Below are 19318 nucleotides of genomic sequence, written 5' to 3' on the forward strand. Positions count from 1 at the left end.
TTAAGAATAATTTTTATTTTTTACAACAAAAGATATTCAAATATTTGCAGCATTATATGTTACAATAACCACATCCGTTATTGTTGGCTTGCATTCATTTGCCACAGCGTGGAACATCAAATTCATATTAGTGGCTGTGTGGCTCTCATGCATCACTTGTGTTTTTAAAACACGCGACTCGATCTGCCAGGTCTCCTCCTTTGGAAGTCCACGCATCACCGGTAAACGCTTCTCAAGGCTTTTTAAACTTTAAATTTTGTCTTCGAAAAGATGTGATTTGACTTTTTTTTTTTTTTTATTTGTTTATTGAAGGACAATGTGCAGTTAAAATTTTTAAAAAAGATGGCTGCACCAGATTTAGCACCGTGCTAATTTTCATCTGTAGTCCTTTTACAGCACATTTAGCATCCACAATTAAAATTACACAACAAGATTAAATATACAAAACAGGATTAAAATTACGTAATAAAAAAACTTTTTAAAATACAAGTACAATACATACAGAAAGTGTAAGTTACAAATCAGTGTGCAATGCTGTCAAGTTACAGTATTTTAGCAGCATAATATAAAATGCAGAAGAATATAAAGTTCAACAGTTTTAATATGTATAAAATGTATGTGACCGTTTGCCTCATAAACCTAAAAGGCTTCATTCCCCACAACTTTGTAGGGGTGAAGATCTTTTAAAATAAAAAGGTGATGCTGTAAATGTACTTACCGGTATATGTTTCAGAGTTGGCTGGAGGTTTAGTGAAGTGATGGAGAAGCAGCTGTTCGGCTTCTTTTAGGACTTGGACTCGGACATCCGAAGGGCTCTCGAAGTACTTGATTTTCTTTTTGCAGAGTTTGCACAATACTTATGTCATTTCAAGCTTCCTCTTATCGGGGAAATTGTTGAACATTTGCCTTCAGCAAACATGGGTCTGGCTGTATTTATTTTTCCTTCGTGATGAAACACGAACAAAATCTAAACTAGCTTGCACACAAGGCGCCCCCTTGCTGGAAGTACACTACAGAGGCCGTCACCAGACAAACTATCAATTATGAAAAACCTGTATTTTAAAATCGATTTTTGATTTATTTTTTTTTTAAATCGATTCAGAATCTAAACAAATAAGAATCGAGATTTAATTGATAATCGATTTTTTTTGACACCCCTAATGAATACGTTTATTTAGAACATTGCTTTAAAATAATAAAAACAATGATAGACGCTTGAAAGCCTTGACCTTAACCCAATCAAACCAATGTACATCAGTATTATGTCTTCTGTTTCTGGCTATAAGTCTTGACTTCATTGTGTATATAAGACAAAACAGCACATCATTTTCCAACGTTCTGTTTATAAAAGATGTCAAGTAACATGTATCCGCTAGCTGCTCTCGGCAGGTGACATCCTGACAACTTGCCTGGCGGAACTGCAAAAAAAACAAAAAACGATACCTTATTCAGATGTCATATCACGGTTGATGACTTGAATAGTCACAATTGGCAAGGATTCAGGAATGATTGAAAAAGTGGGGGAAAACGGAGAAAATTGTGACAAGAGTGAAGATCCACGCAAAGCCTTTTCATTTCAGGCCCTTCATCTTCAGCCTGAATGACAAGACTTGTGGCTGAGTCAAATGAATCTGCTGAGTCTTTGGTAATACACAGCGTGGGGTTGTCTCTTGTCAGACAAATTGCTTAGAATGCGCAAGTGGGTCTGCAACTGTCAGGAGATGTAGATGCTTCATTTCAATCAGGAGGCTAATTAATGTGTGTCGACATAGTGGAGCAGAGCACACAAGGTCAATGTTTTGTTTTTGTGTGTTTGCAGGATTTGCATGTACAGCCACAGGTGGTAAAAGCATGCTGGGAGTCTGTGGGCAAAGGACGACGAGTCATTTGTGGAGTTGTCTTCATTTGCGACTCTCCAGTAGTCTCCTTCTCCTCTTTGCTGCTCCTCAATTGAACCGCCACAAATAGGGAGATCTGTTAGATTAATGTGGGTGCGAACTATTGATGTTATCTCGCTCCCTAGCCACTGGGCAGATGAAGGTGGAAATTGTGCGAGGGAGTTAAAGAGGTAGAGAAAATTAAATCAGGCTGTAATCAGTCGCCGCTGTGTCCAACTTGTTTGGAAGTGTGCTAAATCTTCGCCAGTGTCTGCTGAATCAAGAAAAACACTATGTCAAAATTGTCAACACACACCTTACTCACTTAAGTCATTCTTTTGAAGTTTTTATTTGCACTCAAGTAAATGTTTCAATTCCATTCCATCAATTATTGTTTAATTGAAGGTTGCTAAGCTGATGAATACGCTTGGGAGGACACATCCTAGTTCTCACATTGTACAGTATGGGCCTGATCTATTAAATGTTTTTGTGCACTAAAACATGTGCAAACTTGATAGCACAGGCACAACAGACACTTAATTTGTGCTCAAAGGATTGTGTCTCTTGAGTGAGCAGAATAAGGAGCGCAATCCATTTAGTGTGTATGTCTTCATGAATATGCAGAATATATGCTGATCATCAGAACACCCACAATACTGGGAGGAGGATATGCAAATATACCATATTTTCAACACTATAAGATGCTACTTTTTTCCAACGCTTTGAATCCTGCAGCTTATAAAACGATGCAGCCAATTTATTGATTTTTCTTTGCTGACAGCCATTATGTTTTGAACTGTATCTAACAAATAGTTGTCATATTACGCTGACAGAGACACTGAAAAGGTGTGTTATTGTCTGTACTATGGCGCCATCTTTTGGACGAGTTCCCTCACTGCAGATACTGCGGGTCGACAATATACTTCCTATTTCGTGATGGAAGCATTCGCTTATAGCGTTTCTGCTAGAAAGGATTCTTCATTCATCACTCCAAGCAACGTTTGTAAATTTAACAGTATAACGAAAACAGCTCATACATACTTTACTGTCCCATGTGTGATGTCTGTAGGAGTGTTGTCATGCATATTTGTACGTGCTAGCGTAAAGTAATCAAGCGAGCGTCGTTAGCATTAGCTACTATGCTAACACGTTTGTGTCAAGTGTCTGTGTTAGATTAAATTACAATGACATTCTTTTTATTTTGTTTTATTTTTTTAAATTCACCAAAATCATCGGGGCGGCATGGCCCAGTTGGTAGAGCAGCCATGCCAGCAACATTTATGGTTTCAGGTTCAATCCCCCGCTTCCACCATCCTAGTCACTGCTGTTGTGTCCTTGAACAAGATAATTTACCCACCTGCTCCCAGTGCCACTCACACTGATTAAAATGTAGCTTAAAGATGTAGATAATGGGTTTCACTTTGTGAAGCACTTTGAGTCTCTAGAGAAAAGCGCTATATAAATATAATTCACATGATTCACCGTGGAGTTATTGAGTCTGTTTAGCTGATGGGAGAGCTAACTTCTGCAACTAATGGGTCCATAACGATGACTTCTGTTTTGTTTGATCAGCCGTTTTACTGCAGTGTTATAGACACGGTTTGGAAACAATTAAGGTATGTAAATAAACATTGGCAAAATCTGCAGCATTGGTACATTGAGGCTAATTTATGTAAACATATCTTTTTCTCCTAAAATGTAATAGCCGTTGCTTAAATACCGGTGCACTGTATTGCCCGGAAATACGGTAATGCGCATTGTGATTAATCAAGGCTGATCACTGTTCTGCGAGCACTATTTTGCATCTTTATTTAGCACGTCTGAACAGAAAGTGCAAACTGACACACTGCAGACACGACTGTGAGAATGGAGGTGCTCATGCTGCAAAGACAGATGATGAAAGGAGTATCCTCTGCCCTATGTATGTGTGTCAACATATTTAGACTCTCATGAATAAAAAATATACGATATACTGAATAGATGTATTGTCCATTGAGCAATATTATTTTAAGGTGCTGATTAAAACAAATTCAATTGATGCGTTTTATTGACTGCCGGTGTTTTTTTAATGGGGTTTGTTTTTTCATTTCAGTGTTTAGGTAATATATTTTCATATAATGTATCTCCTATATTAAAAAAAAAAGATGTCTTTCAATTGCTTGGATTTACATGACTTCTTGTCCGGCTCACATCCCGCTCATTAAATAATGTATGTGTGGTGGTGCAGCCAGCGCCTATTCTCAATGGGTGCAATTAGGGCCTTTCTCAAAGAAAATTTTTATGTTTTCAAATCGTGAAAAATGTCTTCAGAGTTCCTCGAGAGGTTATCAAGAGGGGCGGAAAAGTGCAAGATTTTACGAAACGACGACAAGAAAAGCAGCTCTCACACTTATTATATCCCATTTAAGTACGGTATTATCTTGATATTATTTGTATTTCCTAAAATGCATTTTTGCTGGCGTTTCTAAATAAAATAAATCCAATGTGAGCAAAACCTAAAAGAGTTAAGCTTTTACCAAAGGCAACAATCAGGAATGAAGCGTTCAGCACATATACAATGTTGACATCTATAGTTATATTTTGATAAAGACGGGGAAAACACGCATACTCGTAAGCGGCGCGTGCAACAGCAACAAGGCAACAAACATGGCAGTCGACACAAAGTTAAATCATGAAATGCAACCTTACCCAGACCAAAACAATGCATGATTTATAGGGGAGAGTCTCGATACCAATTTCCTTCAACCCAGCGACACACAAAGAAGTTGTAGACCTCCATGATTTCCTGGGTCGCATCTGTTTTGTCGTGTAGAACGGCGCCTATAGAACAGTAGTTCAGTTTTTTTGGGGAACGCGATCGATGTATAATCCTTGATATCCCTTGACAGATCTTTTTTTGATAAAGTATCAATAGTTAGATTTTTTGCTCGTATCTGCACCACTTTTTAGTTACACACAGTCTTATACAACACAACCACTAATAATGCATGCAATTGTATAGATTGCACATGCTGTTTACATGTGGCATTTAGATCTTAGTAGATCAGGCCCTATGTCTTCTGTAGTTGTATTTTGTCATTCTCAAATTTATTTTGAATATTTTTTTAATCGTGAAATTTTATCGGTGTTAATCCTTTACAATCCCATTTAGCTAAAATCTCACAAGGTTTTGTGGCATTAAAAATTCAACTTGCTCTCCTCCCCATAAATGTATTCCTAAACATACATGTTGCTCCAAATTGTTAAACTCTGTTTTGATTATATACATTGTGAACACTCAGGATGAAGTCTACTTGTTTAAATTTGCTTTATCCTCTTGTTTCAGAGTGAGGACCTTCCCAAAGGATCCGGCTTTACTGGGCAGAGACACCGTCAGAGCCCTCATGTATTACGCATTGAAGGTGTGGAGCGACATCGCCCCGCTGAACTTCCACGAGGTGGCAGGAAGCGACGCCGACATTCAGATCGACTTCACTAAAGCCGACCACAACGACGGATATCCCTTTGATGGGCCAGGGGGCGCCGTGGCTCATGCCTTTTTCCCCGGAGAGAGATTCACCGCTGGGGATACACACTTTGACGACGACGAGGCTTGGACCTTCAGATCACCAGGTAAGAGAGAAGAAGACTACATTTGTAGTGTATCACAAAATGCCTTACATGCTTAACATAGTGGCATAGGGGTGTTTATTTACTCAACTGCAGAGAGCACCAGCCGGTTTATTTGTTACAATGGGAATAGACTGTGTTACTACCTAAGGCAGGGGTGGGCAATTAATTTTTACCGGGGGCCGCATGAGCTACCCGAGCACTGCTGGAGGGCCACATCGACAATATTTCAATTAAATTTTGCTCAATATTATTTTTGATATATACTGTAAGATAAATAATAATAATAATAATAATAATAGTAATACTTCAACATAGTGTGTGTAACAGCATTCCATGACTAATATATATAAATTAACATTAATAATAAATGACAGTAAAATAAGCACACGTATGACTGAGGAGTCATAGTGTAACTTTGTGTGGTGTTTGAGTTGTCCGACTTTTTGTGTGGCCATAAACGCACCAGTGGTTTAGTGCTATGCGTGTTGGTGACAGATGACAAGTTGGTTTTGGCCTGGTTTGTACGGCAGAAAATGAGTAGTTTTTCGAGATAGAATTGTTTTACTCATGTTTTTGGTGTGGTTATGTCCGAATATAAACAGTTTTGTTCAATAAAGTGATCGATATAATTCCTGTCCTCGAAGCATCTCGATAGACGTTACAATAATTGAACGGTGTTCAATTGAACGGTGTTGACGAACACCATTAGGGCCGCTTGTTGTCACTGTCACTCAAAGTTGCATTGCAAAATTCCATAGAATAAATATGTTTATTTTGTTTAGAATTCAGATGGGATTTGATTTGGTGCGCGGCATATACTTGCTGCGCGCAGCGGACGCTTGAGCAGTGCGCAATTGCGCAGGCACGCACCTTAGGTGAGGGGACGTTGCTTTGCAGTTCATGTGTTGTTGAAAACACGGCATTCCTCATCAACTTTTCTCTTTTTGGCGTCTCGGGTGTAAACCGTGCATCACTTGTCGCTGCATGTGCACCTTCACTCGCAGGTTACACACGGACACACGCCCATAAATAATACTTTTCAAAATAAAAGCAGCACAGTTGTATTGCGCGCAGGACATAGATGTTTTTTCAACTTTATTTTGTAATTGCAGTTGTTCACATTCACTCACAATCACGCATACGTCCACACGGAAGTAATACAAATAACGATTTTCAAAACAAAAGCAGCACCGTTGTATTGCACACTCGACATAGATACTTTTTAAAATTTATTTTGTAATTTATAATTGGCCTCACGCGGGCCGGACAGGGACGCACAAAGGGCCGGATGCGGCCCGCGGGCCGCAGAATGCCCAGGTCTGACCTAAGGTATGCAGTGTCAATTTTTTGTGTCCTTTCCATATTTTATGTATTTTTTGTTGGAGGTGGAACTACATGTGCCCTGTTTAACTCTACAGAGTCCATGACCTTGTATCTGCGCTCTAGGCTGGCACAGCATGGTAGTTGGTGTGGTATAATGATGCACAGTGAAAGTGCAGACTTCAAACTGCATACTTGTCCTTTAAGTGATGAAACAATTTTTCACAAAATATATTTTTTTAATTGTAAACATTGGTCATTTTAAATGCTACAATGAGTTTGTGGAACTGATGCAGCTACTGTCACACTTGTAGTGGAAATGATAACCGAATGTTCAATGTTGTTGTACAATGTTACAATGTTCTGCATCAGGCTATGAGGAAACATAAAACAGGTAGGATTAAGTAGTATTTTAATATAATCTTGGCCTGTGTATAATAACACCGACGTGCAACATGCAGTGAGATAAGTGCTGCTAAAAACCACATTTTCCACAGAGGGCCACACACTGAATAATCAAAGGATGCGGCAACAATTTCGATATGATTTAATTTTAAAGCCAATACAATATATAGATTTTTTTAAAGAAATAAAACAACATGTAGATCCGATTTGCAATATTACACTGAACATATGTCTAGGGCAGTGGTTCTCAACCTGGGTTCGATTGAACCCTAGGGGTTCGGTGAGTCGGGCTCAGGGGTTCGGCGGAGGTCAAAACACACCCGACTCATCGTGTAAATAAAAACTTCTCCCTATCGGCGTATTACGGATACGGCAACAGCAGAAGTCAGACTGATTTGCAGGTGTGTAATTTGTTGTGATTTTATGCACTATGTTGGTTTTGTTGTTTGAACAAGGTGATGTTCATGCATGGTTCATTTTGTGCACCAGTAAAAAAACATGGTAACACTTTAGTATGGGGAACATATTCACCATTAATTAGTTGCTTTTTAACATGCAAATTAGTAACATATTTGCTCTTAACTAGTCATTATTAAGTACTTATTAATGCCTTATTCGGCATGATCTTATTATAACCCTAACCCTCTAACCCTGGCCTTAACCCTCTAACCCTAACACTAACCCGAACCCTAACCAAATAACTCTAAATTAAGTCTGTTACTTAGAATATGTTCCCCTAGGGTCCAAAAAACTCTAAATTAAGTCTTTGTTACTTAAAATATGTTCCCCATACTAAAGTGTTACCAAAAACATAAGAACTTTGTCTTGAATTTGAAAAAAAAGGAGTGTTCGGTGAATGCGCATATGAAACTGGTGGGGTTCGGTACCTCCAACAAGGTTAAGAACCACTGGTCTAGGGTGTACGCCGCCTTCTGCCCGAGTGCAGCTGGGATAGGCCCCAGCACCCCCCGCAACCCCAAGAGGGACAAGCGGTAGAAAATGTGGATGGATGGATAAATATAAACGTAACACTTTGTTTTTGCTCCCCTTTTTTCATGAGTTGAACTAAAATATCAAAAGCTTTTACTATATACACAAAATAACTATTCCTCTCAAATATTGTTCACAAATCTGTCTAAATCTGTGTAAGTGAGCATTTCTTCTTTGCCAAGATAATCCATCTAACCTCAAAAGTGTGGCATATCAAAATGCTGATTAAACAGCACAATTATTGCACAGGTGTGCCCACAATAAAAGGCCACTTTAAAAATGTGCAGTTTTATCACACAGCACAATGCCACAGGTGTCGCAAGTTTTGAGGGAGCGTGCAGTTGGCACGCTAACTGCAAGAAAGTCGACCAGATCTGTTCCCCTTGAATTGAATGTTCATCTCTCTGCCATAAGCCGTCTCCAAAGGCGTTTCAACGAATTTGGCAGTACATCCAACCAGCCTCACAACCGCAGACCACGTGTAACCACACCAGCCCAGGACTTCCACATCCAGCAAGTGCACCTCCATGATCGTCTGAGACCAGCAAATTGGTTTGCATAACCAAATAATTTCTGCACAAACTGCGAGAAACCATCTCATCATCTTCCTCATCGGGGTCTCGACCTAACTGCAGTTCGTTTTTGTAAACGACCGAATGGGCAAATGCTCACAATTGATGGTGTCTGGCATATTGGAGAGGCGTTCTCTTCACGGATGATTCACGGTTTTGACCGTTCAGGGCAGATGGCTGGCAGTGTGTGTGGCGCCATGTGGGAGAGCGGTTTGCTGATGTCAACGTTGTGAATCGAGTGGCACATGGAGGGGGTGGGGTTATGGTACGGGCAGGCGTATGTTATGGACAACAAACGCAAGTGCATTTTATTGATGGCATTTTGAATGCACAGAGATACTGTGACGAGATCCTGAGGTCCGTTGTTGTGCCATTCACCAAAGACCATCACCTCATATTGCAGCAAGACAATGCACGGCCCCATTTTGCAAGGATCTGTACACAATTCCTAGAAGCTGAAAACATCCCCCAGTTCTTGCATGGCCAGCATACTCACCAGACATTTCACCCATTGAGCATGTTTGGGGTGCTGTGGATCGGTGTATACGACAGCGTATTCCAGTTTCTGCCAATATCCAGCAACTTCGCACAGCCATTGAAAAGGAGTGGACCAATATTCCACAGGCCACAATCAACAACCTGATCAACTCTATGCCAAGGAGATGTGTTGCACCGAGTGAGGCAAATGGTGGTCACACCAGAGACAGTATGTTTTTCAAAAGATAAATTATGATACTTTTGAAAAGTGTGGGGTGTGGTTTCATTTGCAATCTGGGAACGCCTCCACAAATGGACATTTTGCAAACAGACTCATAAAAAGTGTTATAAAAATGACTGTGTAGCAAAATGTATGCTAAATTTACACCACAGCATATCCAGTACATCTTATCTAGACCAGTTATTCTCAAACGGTGGTACAAGTACCACTAGTGGTATGCCGAAGAATCACTTGATTAAATAAACTACAATGTTTTACAAACCCCGTTTCCATATGAGTTGGGAAATTGTGTTAGATCTAAACATAAACGGAATACAATGATTTGCAAATCCTTTTCAACCCATATTCAATTGAATGCACTAAAAAGACAAGATATTTGATGTTCAAACACATAAACTTTATTTTTTGTTTGCAAATAATAATTAATTTAGAATTTCATGGCTGCAACACGTGCCAAAGTAGTTGGGAAAGGGCATGTTCACCACTGTGTTACATGGCCTTTCCTTTTAACAACACTCAGTAAACGTTTGGGAACTGAGGAGACACATTTTTTAAGCTTCTCAGGTGGAATTCTTTCCCATTCTTGCTTGATGTACAGCTTAAGTTGTTCAACAGTCCGGGGGTCTCCGTTGTGGTATTTTAGGCTTCATAATGCGCCACACATTTTCAATGGGAGACAGGTCTGGACTACAGGCAGGCCAGTCTAGTACCTGCACTCTTTTACTATGAAGCCACGTTGATGTAACACGTGGCTTGGCATTGTCTTGCTGAAATAAGCAGGGGCGTCCATGGTAACGTTGCTTGGATGGCAACATATGTTGCTCCAAAACCTGTACGTACCTTTCAGCATTAATGGCGCCTTCACAGATGTGTAAGTTACCCATGTCTTGGGCACTAATACACCCCCATACCATCACAGATGCTGGCTTTTCAACTTTGCGCCTATAACAATCCGGATGGGGTTTTTTTTCCTCTTTGGTCCGGAGGACACGACGGCCACAGTTTCCAAAAACAATTTGAAATGTGGACTCGTCAGACCACAAAACACTTTTCCACTTTGTATCAGTCCATCTTAGATGAGCTCAGGCCCAGCGAAGCCGACGGCGTTTCTGGGTGTTGTTGATAAACGGTTTTCGCCTTGCATAGGAGAGTTTTAACTTGCACTTACAGATGTAGTGACCAACTGTAGTTACTGACAGTGGGTTTCTGAAGTGTTCCTGAGCCCATGTGGTGATATCCTTTACACACTGATGTCGCTTGTTGATGCAGTACAGCCTGGGGGATCGAAGGTCACGGGCTTAGCTGCTTACGTGCAGTGATTTCTCCAGATTCTCTGAACCCTTTGATGATATTACGGACCGTAGATGGTGAAATCCTTAAATTCCTTGCAATAGCTGGTTGAGAAAGGTTTTTCTTAAACTGTTCAACAATTTGCTCACGCATTTGTTGACAAAGTGGTGACCCTCGCCCCATCCTTGTTTGTGAATGACTGAGCATTTCATGGAATCTACTTTTATACCCAATCATGGCACCCACCTGTTCCCAATTTGCCTGTTCACCTGTGGGATGTTCCAAATAAGTGTTTGATGAGCATTCCTCAACTTTATCAGTATTTATTTCCACCTTTCCCAACTTCTTTGCCACGCGTTGCTGGCATCAAATTCTAAAGTTAATGATTATTTGCAAAAAAAAATGTTTATCAGTTTGAACATCAAATATGTTGTCTTTGTAGCATATTCAACTGAATATGGGTTGAAAATTATTTGCAAATCATTGTATTACGTTTATATTTACATCTAACACAATTTCCCAACTCATATGGAAACGGGGTTTGTATTTTCCAATATTCAAACACAATGTTACTGTTTAAAATGTGTGTAATGTTACAGTGGCCAAATTATTAAATCTACTTGTTAAATAAAACTTCTGCTTTGTTTTTAATGAATACTTAGGCCTACTATGCTACTGTATTTTACTGTTGGTCCTTATGGTGGTATTTGGAGAGCCAAGTGTTAACTGAGGTGGTACTTGGTGACAAATGTTTGAGAACCACTGATCTAGACCACAAGGACGTGTTTTAAATGTACTGTAGATTAAAATCATCATAGGTCCCCTTTCACGATGTATGTTTACAGAAAGAAATATCATTTACAATATTTATGTACAATTGTCATTTACAGTGTTCCTGTACAAAAACCTGAAAAGTTGATAAAATGCCACAGTTGATTGCCGTTATTTCATGATACATTATTATCCGTTGTGTTATTTTAAGAAGCAGATTATGTTGGTTTATTGCAGTGATAACAAATTGTGTTTCTGTTGTAAGCGATTATCTTGATTGATCACTCAACTTGTTTTCATCCAAGCTTGCCCATGAGAGATGTGCTGCTTTGAAGTGAGGACATGATGCTAAGCTTCTGTAAATGGAAGGCAGCCTGCTTATTTGCGGTCAGATCAGGGAAAACAAAACATGCTGTTCAGAGGCATTAGAGTTTGGAATGTTTCCCTCATCACTTTGTCAAATTCTTACAGCACACATTTTCTCTTCTTTTGTAATCTCCTCTTTGCTTTGCTCCTGCTGAATTTTGAGTGTTTTCTTGCCCAGTTACAAAATTATAGAGGCTTTTTTAATATTGTTAGCAGTGGTGGTTTTAGCTTCAATGGTGACATTTCAGGTTGGGTTTCCTGATGTTATTTTTAGTTGTGTCAAATTATTGTGTTAATAGTGATTAATTAATTACAGTCATACATAGCGTAGTTTATGTTTTGTAACCGTCTTAATAAAAATGTTAATCTCTAACGTTACTGTTTCTGTATGCAACTTGCTTTGCCATGGTCTTGTGTTTGACTAACAATACAAAGATAATACACTATATTGCCAAAAGTATTTGGCCACCCATCCAAATGATGAGAATAGGTGTCCTAATCACTTGGCCCGGCCACAGGTAAATAAAATCAAGCACTTAGGCATTTGTGAAAAATGGGCCGCTCTCAGTGATTTCCAGCGTAGAACTGTCATTGGATGCCACCTGTGCAACAAATCCAGTCATGAAATTTCCTCGCTCCTAAATATTCCAAAGTTAGCTGTCGGTTTTATAATAAGAAAAGTGAAGAGTTTGGGAACAACTGCAAGTCAGCCACCAAGTGGCAGGCCACGTAAACTGACAGAGAGGGGTCAGCATAGTGCAAAGACTTTCTGCACAGTCAGTTGCTACAGAGTTCCAAACTTCATGTCACCTTCCAATTAGCCCACGTACAGTACGTAGAGAGCTTCATGGAATGGGTTTCCATGGCCGAGCAGCTGCATCTAAGCCATACATCACCAAGTCCAATGCAAAGTGTTGGATGCAGTGGTGTAAAGCACTGCACTCTAGAGCAGTGGAGACGCCTTCTCTGGAGTGATGAATCCTGCTTTTCCATCTGGCAATCTGATGGACGAGTCTGGGTTTGGAGGTTGCCACGAGAACGCTACATTTCGGACTGCATTGTGCAGTCCGAAATGTAGCAATAGAACACCTTTGGTATGAATTAGAACGGAGACTGAAAGCCAGGCCTTCTCGACCAACATCAGTGTGTGACCTCACCAATGCGCTTTTGGAAGAATGGTGGAAAATTCCCATAAACACACTCCGCAACCTTGTGGACAGCCTTCCCAGAAGAGTTGAAGCTGTAATAGCTGCAAAAGGTGTGCCAACATCAAATTGAACCCTATGGGTTAGGAATGGGGTGGCACTTCAAGTTCATATGTGAGTCAAGGCAGGTGGCCAAATACTTTTGGCAATATGTGTATGTAGCCACGGTGAAAAATATGTATCACTCTGCCACTACACTTGGGTAAAACGTGTGATGTTGGCGGCTTTGGATAGTGAGGATAGGATCAATTGTATCTAACTAATGATGACAAACCCCGTTTCCATATGTGTTGGGAAATTGTGTTAGATGTAAATATAAACGGAATACAATGATTTGCAAATCATTTTCAACCCATATTCAGTTGAATATGCTACAAAGACAAGCCACGTGTTACATCAACATGGCTTCATAGTAAAAGAGTGCGGGTACTAGACTGGCCTGCCTGTAGTCCAGACCTGTCTCCCTTTTGAAAATGTGTGGCGCAATATGAAGCCTAAAATACCACAACGGAGACCCCCGGACTGTTGAACAACTTAAGCTGTACATCAAGCAAGAATGGGAAAGAATTCCACCTGAGAAGCTTAAAAAATGTGTCTCCTCAGTTCCCAAATGTTTACTGAGTATTCTTAAAAGGAAAGGCCATGTAAAACAGTGGTGAACATGCCCTTTCCCAACTACTTTGGCACGTGTTGCTGCCATGAAATTCTAAGTTAATTATTATTTGCAAAAAGAAAATAAAGTTTATGAGTTTGAACATCAAATATCTTGTCTTTTTAGTGCATTCAATTGAATATGGGTTGAAAAGGATTTGCAAATCATTGTATTCCGTTTATATTTACATCCAACACAATTTCCCAACTCATATGGAAACGGGGTTTGTAAAATAAACATAATAAACTTGAAGACGTGACAAAACTGTGTTTATAGTTTAATTTTTTAGCGTAGAGTAGACAATGCTTCTTTTTTTTAGCTTTGTTTAACTTTCTAATTTACGAGCATTGAAGCTGTTTTAGCTGTTAAGCTGACTTTATGCTGTTATAATTTATCTGTGTATCAATATAGTGATATATTACATGTACAATTATGTTTACATCATATTGAAATTAAAACACCTCAAGTTGAGGACTTTCCTGTGTATTTTTTGATAATATTAAAAATAAATTAATTTGACTAGTTAATTACAGATCATATTTAATTAATCACTCATTTTTTGAGGTGGTTTTGGCCGATAGTTAAAAGTACAATTTTATGTGTATGTTATACAGTATATTTTTTAAATTACTTGAAGTTGATGACTTTTCTCTGAAATTTTAGGTGAGATTATAAAATAGAATAGTTAGATTGATTAATTACAGATCATAATTAATTGCTTATTTTTTTTAAATCGCTTGACAGCACTAGTTTTTTGAGATGTTGTGGCTGACAGTTGCCTGTTTTGTTTTTGCAATATTGTTGATCGAACATACCTCGTCATCTTTGCAACGTTCTGGTAGACGTTAAAATATGAATATTTTTTCTTTCACGTCTATTTTCTAGTAATGAGTAATCTAATTAATTACTTTTAAATACGTTACAACGCCAATATCAATACACTTGATTTAACATGGCATCCTACTTTTGATGCGGACAAGACAGCTTTAAAATCTGAGCAAGTTCACTTCAGTAAGTAGCTCTTACCAGTGCAAGGTACGCACACACGCACTTGCACGCAACTACTACTACAGAGGAGGAATAATGAACATTACATAAAGTGACAATCATCAACAATAATAATCCTGCAATACCACGTCTGTGGAAAGGAGAGACAGTCATTGACACACAGTTAATCGCTTTATTAACTATCAGTGAAAATATTCCACAGGTGCTATCGTCAACAATTTCTTACCAGTTCAAAGACTACCAATGCTGAGCTAAAACAGCCAATGAGTGCGCGCTCACTGACGTCACATTTCACTTGGCAACAGGCACCACCTTTTAAAAACTCACACTTACACACTCTTCTCTCATGAAACATCTCTCAACTGCATACACCAAATATAAAAGTTAAAAAAAGTAACGCATTAGTTACTTTCCCGAGTAATTGATCACATCAATTAAAGTATAATTCCGTTCGTAATTAAATAACTTTTTGGGGAAAGTAACAAGTAACTGTAATTATTGACTTTTTCAAAGTAATTTTTCTAACACTGGAGAGGACTCGTGAAAACCAAATGTTTTGTCACTCTTTAATTTCAGCAGCTGTTGCCTAAAAAAGAAGGAAAACAAAAGTGAATGAAAGATATTTCTAACAGGAAGCAACATTATAAGTCCACTCGTGATCTTGCTGGTAGCGAAAGTGTCATTATCGTCACACACATAAAAACGAAGCCATTAACTACCTTTTTATCTGACTTGGTGACTTCAGTGTCCATTTTATTAGAAAGACTGAACTTTGATGTGACCTTTCTCACCTGCTCGCTGTCCCTATCCACCAGTCATGTCTTTCTGAATGATGTATGGAGACAGAAGAAATGTCTGGATTTAAGGTAGAAAAATGTACTTCTTGATCTCACAACAGTATTTAATCAATAATCCTAATGTTGAGTTTGTGTATTTGGAAACACATACATTATACTATATTATTTCAAACTAGCCATAAAACACATTTCATGACTGCCAATTCGGCCATTACTTTATTAAGTAATCCAGAATTGTAGGTGTCCAGAACATTTTCTCAATCATAAATTATCTTTTTAACTACTCAACAGTTGTTTAGTAGATCACATGACACACGTCCACAACTTTTACATGCAACTTTATAGTTTGCACATGCTGTTTAGCATCTGGTATTTGGATTTTAGTAGACCAGGTACACATATTAGTGTACATACTAGAAACGTTGTGTGAATGTGCTAGTCAACAACATGGCTAAGAACATCCAATGTTGTAGTTTAGTCTCAATGGCAGTTCTGTATGACGAAGCTGCGGCCCTTCTGGTGCTGCTCTAGCCTAAAAAGTTAAGCAGTATTGGGGGGGTCAGGAGGGGGGAAGGGTGCATATGTGCAGTCTATGGTCCACGGTGTGTGTCTATAAGCCTGGAGTAGTTCTGCAGGCATGGCAAAAAGAGTTCAACTCCCTAGGTGTTGTTGAAGGAGGGGGGAATTCAGAGTGGCTTCCACTCAGTATGGGTCCATGCACCAAATTATTCTGATTTCTCAAATAGTTCGGCTCTAAATACGCATCCTACAACCCATGGAAACACCTTAATGCAACATTGTTCAGTTTTTGAAAAAACTGGACTAACACCCCTGGATTATGCAATTGAAAACCAAATCTCTTGAATGGGTGTGTGCCACCAGAAGGGACCCTTCATATCGCGTGTGATATAACCTCTCCATGATGTTTTGGGCTCCTTGAACGGCTGCCATTTTCTTGCGAATTTGTCGATACACCAAAGCAATGCTCAGCTCAATCAGCAAATGCCCTGCGATCACAGATCCAAATAGATATTTTCCACATCCTCGATGGAAAGCACTGAGGGGCACAAGACCCACCATTTTACCCCAAGAGTCCCTCATGCACCCAGCAGCGTATGTTCCGTCAGGACAGGCAGGTTTCCCCGAACCTCTGCACTTTGTCAAAGTTGATCAATTCTATGTTTAGATGTTTATAATTTGTTGACAATGCTTTTTAGCTGTGTCCAGCAAATTTGACAGCAACAAGCCAGTGTCTAGACTTTTTTCTCACCTAGTTCTGCAGACACAGCACCCATAAAACCTACCCCAGGGACAGCTGTAGCTACTATAGTAGCTTATCACCACTAATTATGGAGTTAATCTTCTTGTAAGACAATTGCTAACATTAAATAATAATGCATCCTAAAACATTGAGCAATTACCTCAGACAATTTACAACACTTCCACATAATCCTGATTCAAAATGAAATTAAAAGAAGGATCGTGTTTTAAGCACAATGTGCATACCATGATGTGCAGATAGTATTGAAGGACCTTCATCCCCATGACTGTCGCAGTCTATTTAACCACAGAAATATAATTACAATCACAGTTGAATAAGCATATTTCCAAGTTACCATAGTATTATTTATAATATTATACATTTACTAAATCAGACAAACAGAGCTTTTGGCTGATTTGATTTAATAACCTAATCATCACACAGTCTCAAATAGTTTGGCTCTAAAGAAGCATACTACAACCCATGGAAACACCTTAATTCGAACGTGTTCAGTTTTTTAAAAGTCGGACTAACACACCTGGATTATGCGATTGGGAACCTCAAGGGGGTGTGTGCGGCCGGAGGGGACCCTTCGTTTTGTGCATGCGCTAGTCTCAACGGGCGGGATATAGCAGATACTAGTCAATAAAAACTTAGGCAACAACGGCAATGAAGAGTAGGCTGTTTATTTAGAATATAATAGAATGCCTTTTTATTGTCACTATACACAGGTACAATGAGATATAAAGCAACTCTAGTATCATTGCGACAGTCTATAAATATACAAAACATAGGAAGGAAAGAAAACAAAAATACTGCAAAAGGAGGTAAGGTGCACAGTCCAGTCCTGAGAACGAATGTTCTGAATGTATTATACTATATACATATATACAGAAGCATTCAGACTGTGGGTGGAAAGTCAAAATTGCACACAGAGAGGTGCTACACTATAAAATCAGTGCCTATGAGAGTTCACCGTGGTTATGGCTTTAGGGAAAAAACTGTTATTGAGTCTGTTTGTCTTAGACCTGATAACCCTGTAGCGCCTTCTTGAGGGCAGCAGGTCAAACAGGTCAAAGCCAGGGTGGGAGCTGTCCTTGATAATGTTGTTAGCTCTGCTGAGGCAGCGGAAGGTATACATGTCTGTCAGGGAGGGGAGAGAGCAGCCGATGATCCGCTGTGCTGCCTTTACCACTCTCTGAAGCCTCTCCTTGTCTGCAACAGTGCAGCTGCCGTACCATGCTGTGATGCAGTATGTCAACAGGCTCTTGATGGATGAGCGGTAGAAGGTCAGCAGCAGGTTGGAGTCCAGGTTGTACTTCTTGAGGACTCTTAGGAAGTGCAGCCGCTGCTGAGCCTTCTTAGTGATGGCAGTAGTGTTCTCTGACCTGGAGATGTTGTCCGACATAAGGTTGCCAAGAGACCGGAAGGTGTGGACCCTCTCCACACACTCACCCTTGATGCAGAGTTCTGTGGGGAGTCGGTATTCAACGTGCGGGTGGAGGAGAGGTGGGGGCAGAGTCGCACAGTCTGGGGCCGGTTGGAGAAAAAGTCCTTAACCAAGGCACAAGTGAGGAGGGGAAGGCCGAGAGTGTTCAGTTTTGTAATGAGGATGACCGGTATTATTGTATTAAAGGCAGAACTGTGATCCACAAAGAGCATCCGGACGTAGCTCTGCTGTTGCTCAAGGTGGTGTAGAGCAAAGTGGAGAGCCACAGTGATGGCATCCTCAGTGGATCTGTTCACCCGATATGCGAACTGGTAGGGGTCGAAATCTTGAGGGAGATAGTCCTTGATGTGCTGTAGAACCAGCCTCTCGAAGCACTTTATGATTACCGGGGTGAGGGCCATCGGGCGGTAATCATTCAGGGTGGTGATGGGAGACTTCTTCGGCACCGGGATTATTATTGCTGATTTCAGGCAGGACGGGTTGACTGCCTGGGCCAGGGAGAGATTGAAGATCCTGTCAGGAGCACCCCTCTGACATCAGGCTCCTGTACAGTCAGTGGGGTGGTGGAGGAGCCTGGTGGGGGCAGGGCTGGAACAGATGAGTGCTACTGTGGTGTCTTAAAGCGAGCGGAGAAGCTATTAGCTCCTCTGCTAGCAGCGCACTCGGGTCTGCTGTTGATACATCACAGCCTCTGAAGTTGGTGATGTGGTGTGTGCCCCGCCAGAACTCTCGTGAGTTGTTGCTGGACAGGTGGGATTCTATACTCATCCTGTGGTCCACTTTAGCTTTTTTAATTCCTTTCTTCAGGCCAGCTCGAGCAGCCCTGTACAAAGCTCTGTCACCTGACCTGAAAGCACCGTCGCGGGCCCTGAGGAGTGAGCGGACCAGTGTTTCTGGTTAGGGAAAACCCGGATGATTTTGTCGACAGTCACATTCCCAATGCAGAACTTGATATAGTCCAGTACCGTTCCTGTGTAAGTCTCCAGATCTTGGTGTTCAAATAAGTCCCAGTCTGTACAGCTAA

The 19318-nt window shown here is 40.1% G+C and overlaps 1 protein-coding gene across 1 annotated transcript in view; it reads left to right on the plus strand.

Annotated features, from left to right (window-relative positions):
• LOC133638483 (matrix metalloproteinase-17-like) overlaps positions 1 to 19318 on the plus strand; it is a 178242-nt gene that overhangs the window by 102784 nt on the left and 56140 nt on the right. Inside the window, exon 4 of the mRNA XM_062031147.1 lies at positions 5203 to 5489. Within this exon, the coding sequence (XP_061887131.1) occupies positions 5203 to 5489 (287 nt within the window). The remainder of the gene's footprint in view (positions 1 to 5202; positions 5490 to 19318) is intronic.

The sequence above is a fragment of the Entelurus aequoreus genome, linkage group LG21, assembly GCF_033978785.1.
Source record: "Entelurus aequoreus isolate RoL-2023_Sb linkage group LG21, RoL_Eaeq_v1.1, whole genome shotgun sequence".
Lineage (NCBI taxonomy): Eukaryota > Metazoa > Chordata > Actinopteri > Syngnathiformes > Syngnathidae > Entelurus > Entelurus aequoreus.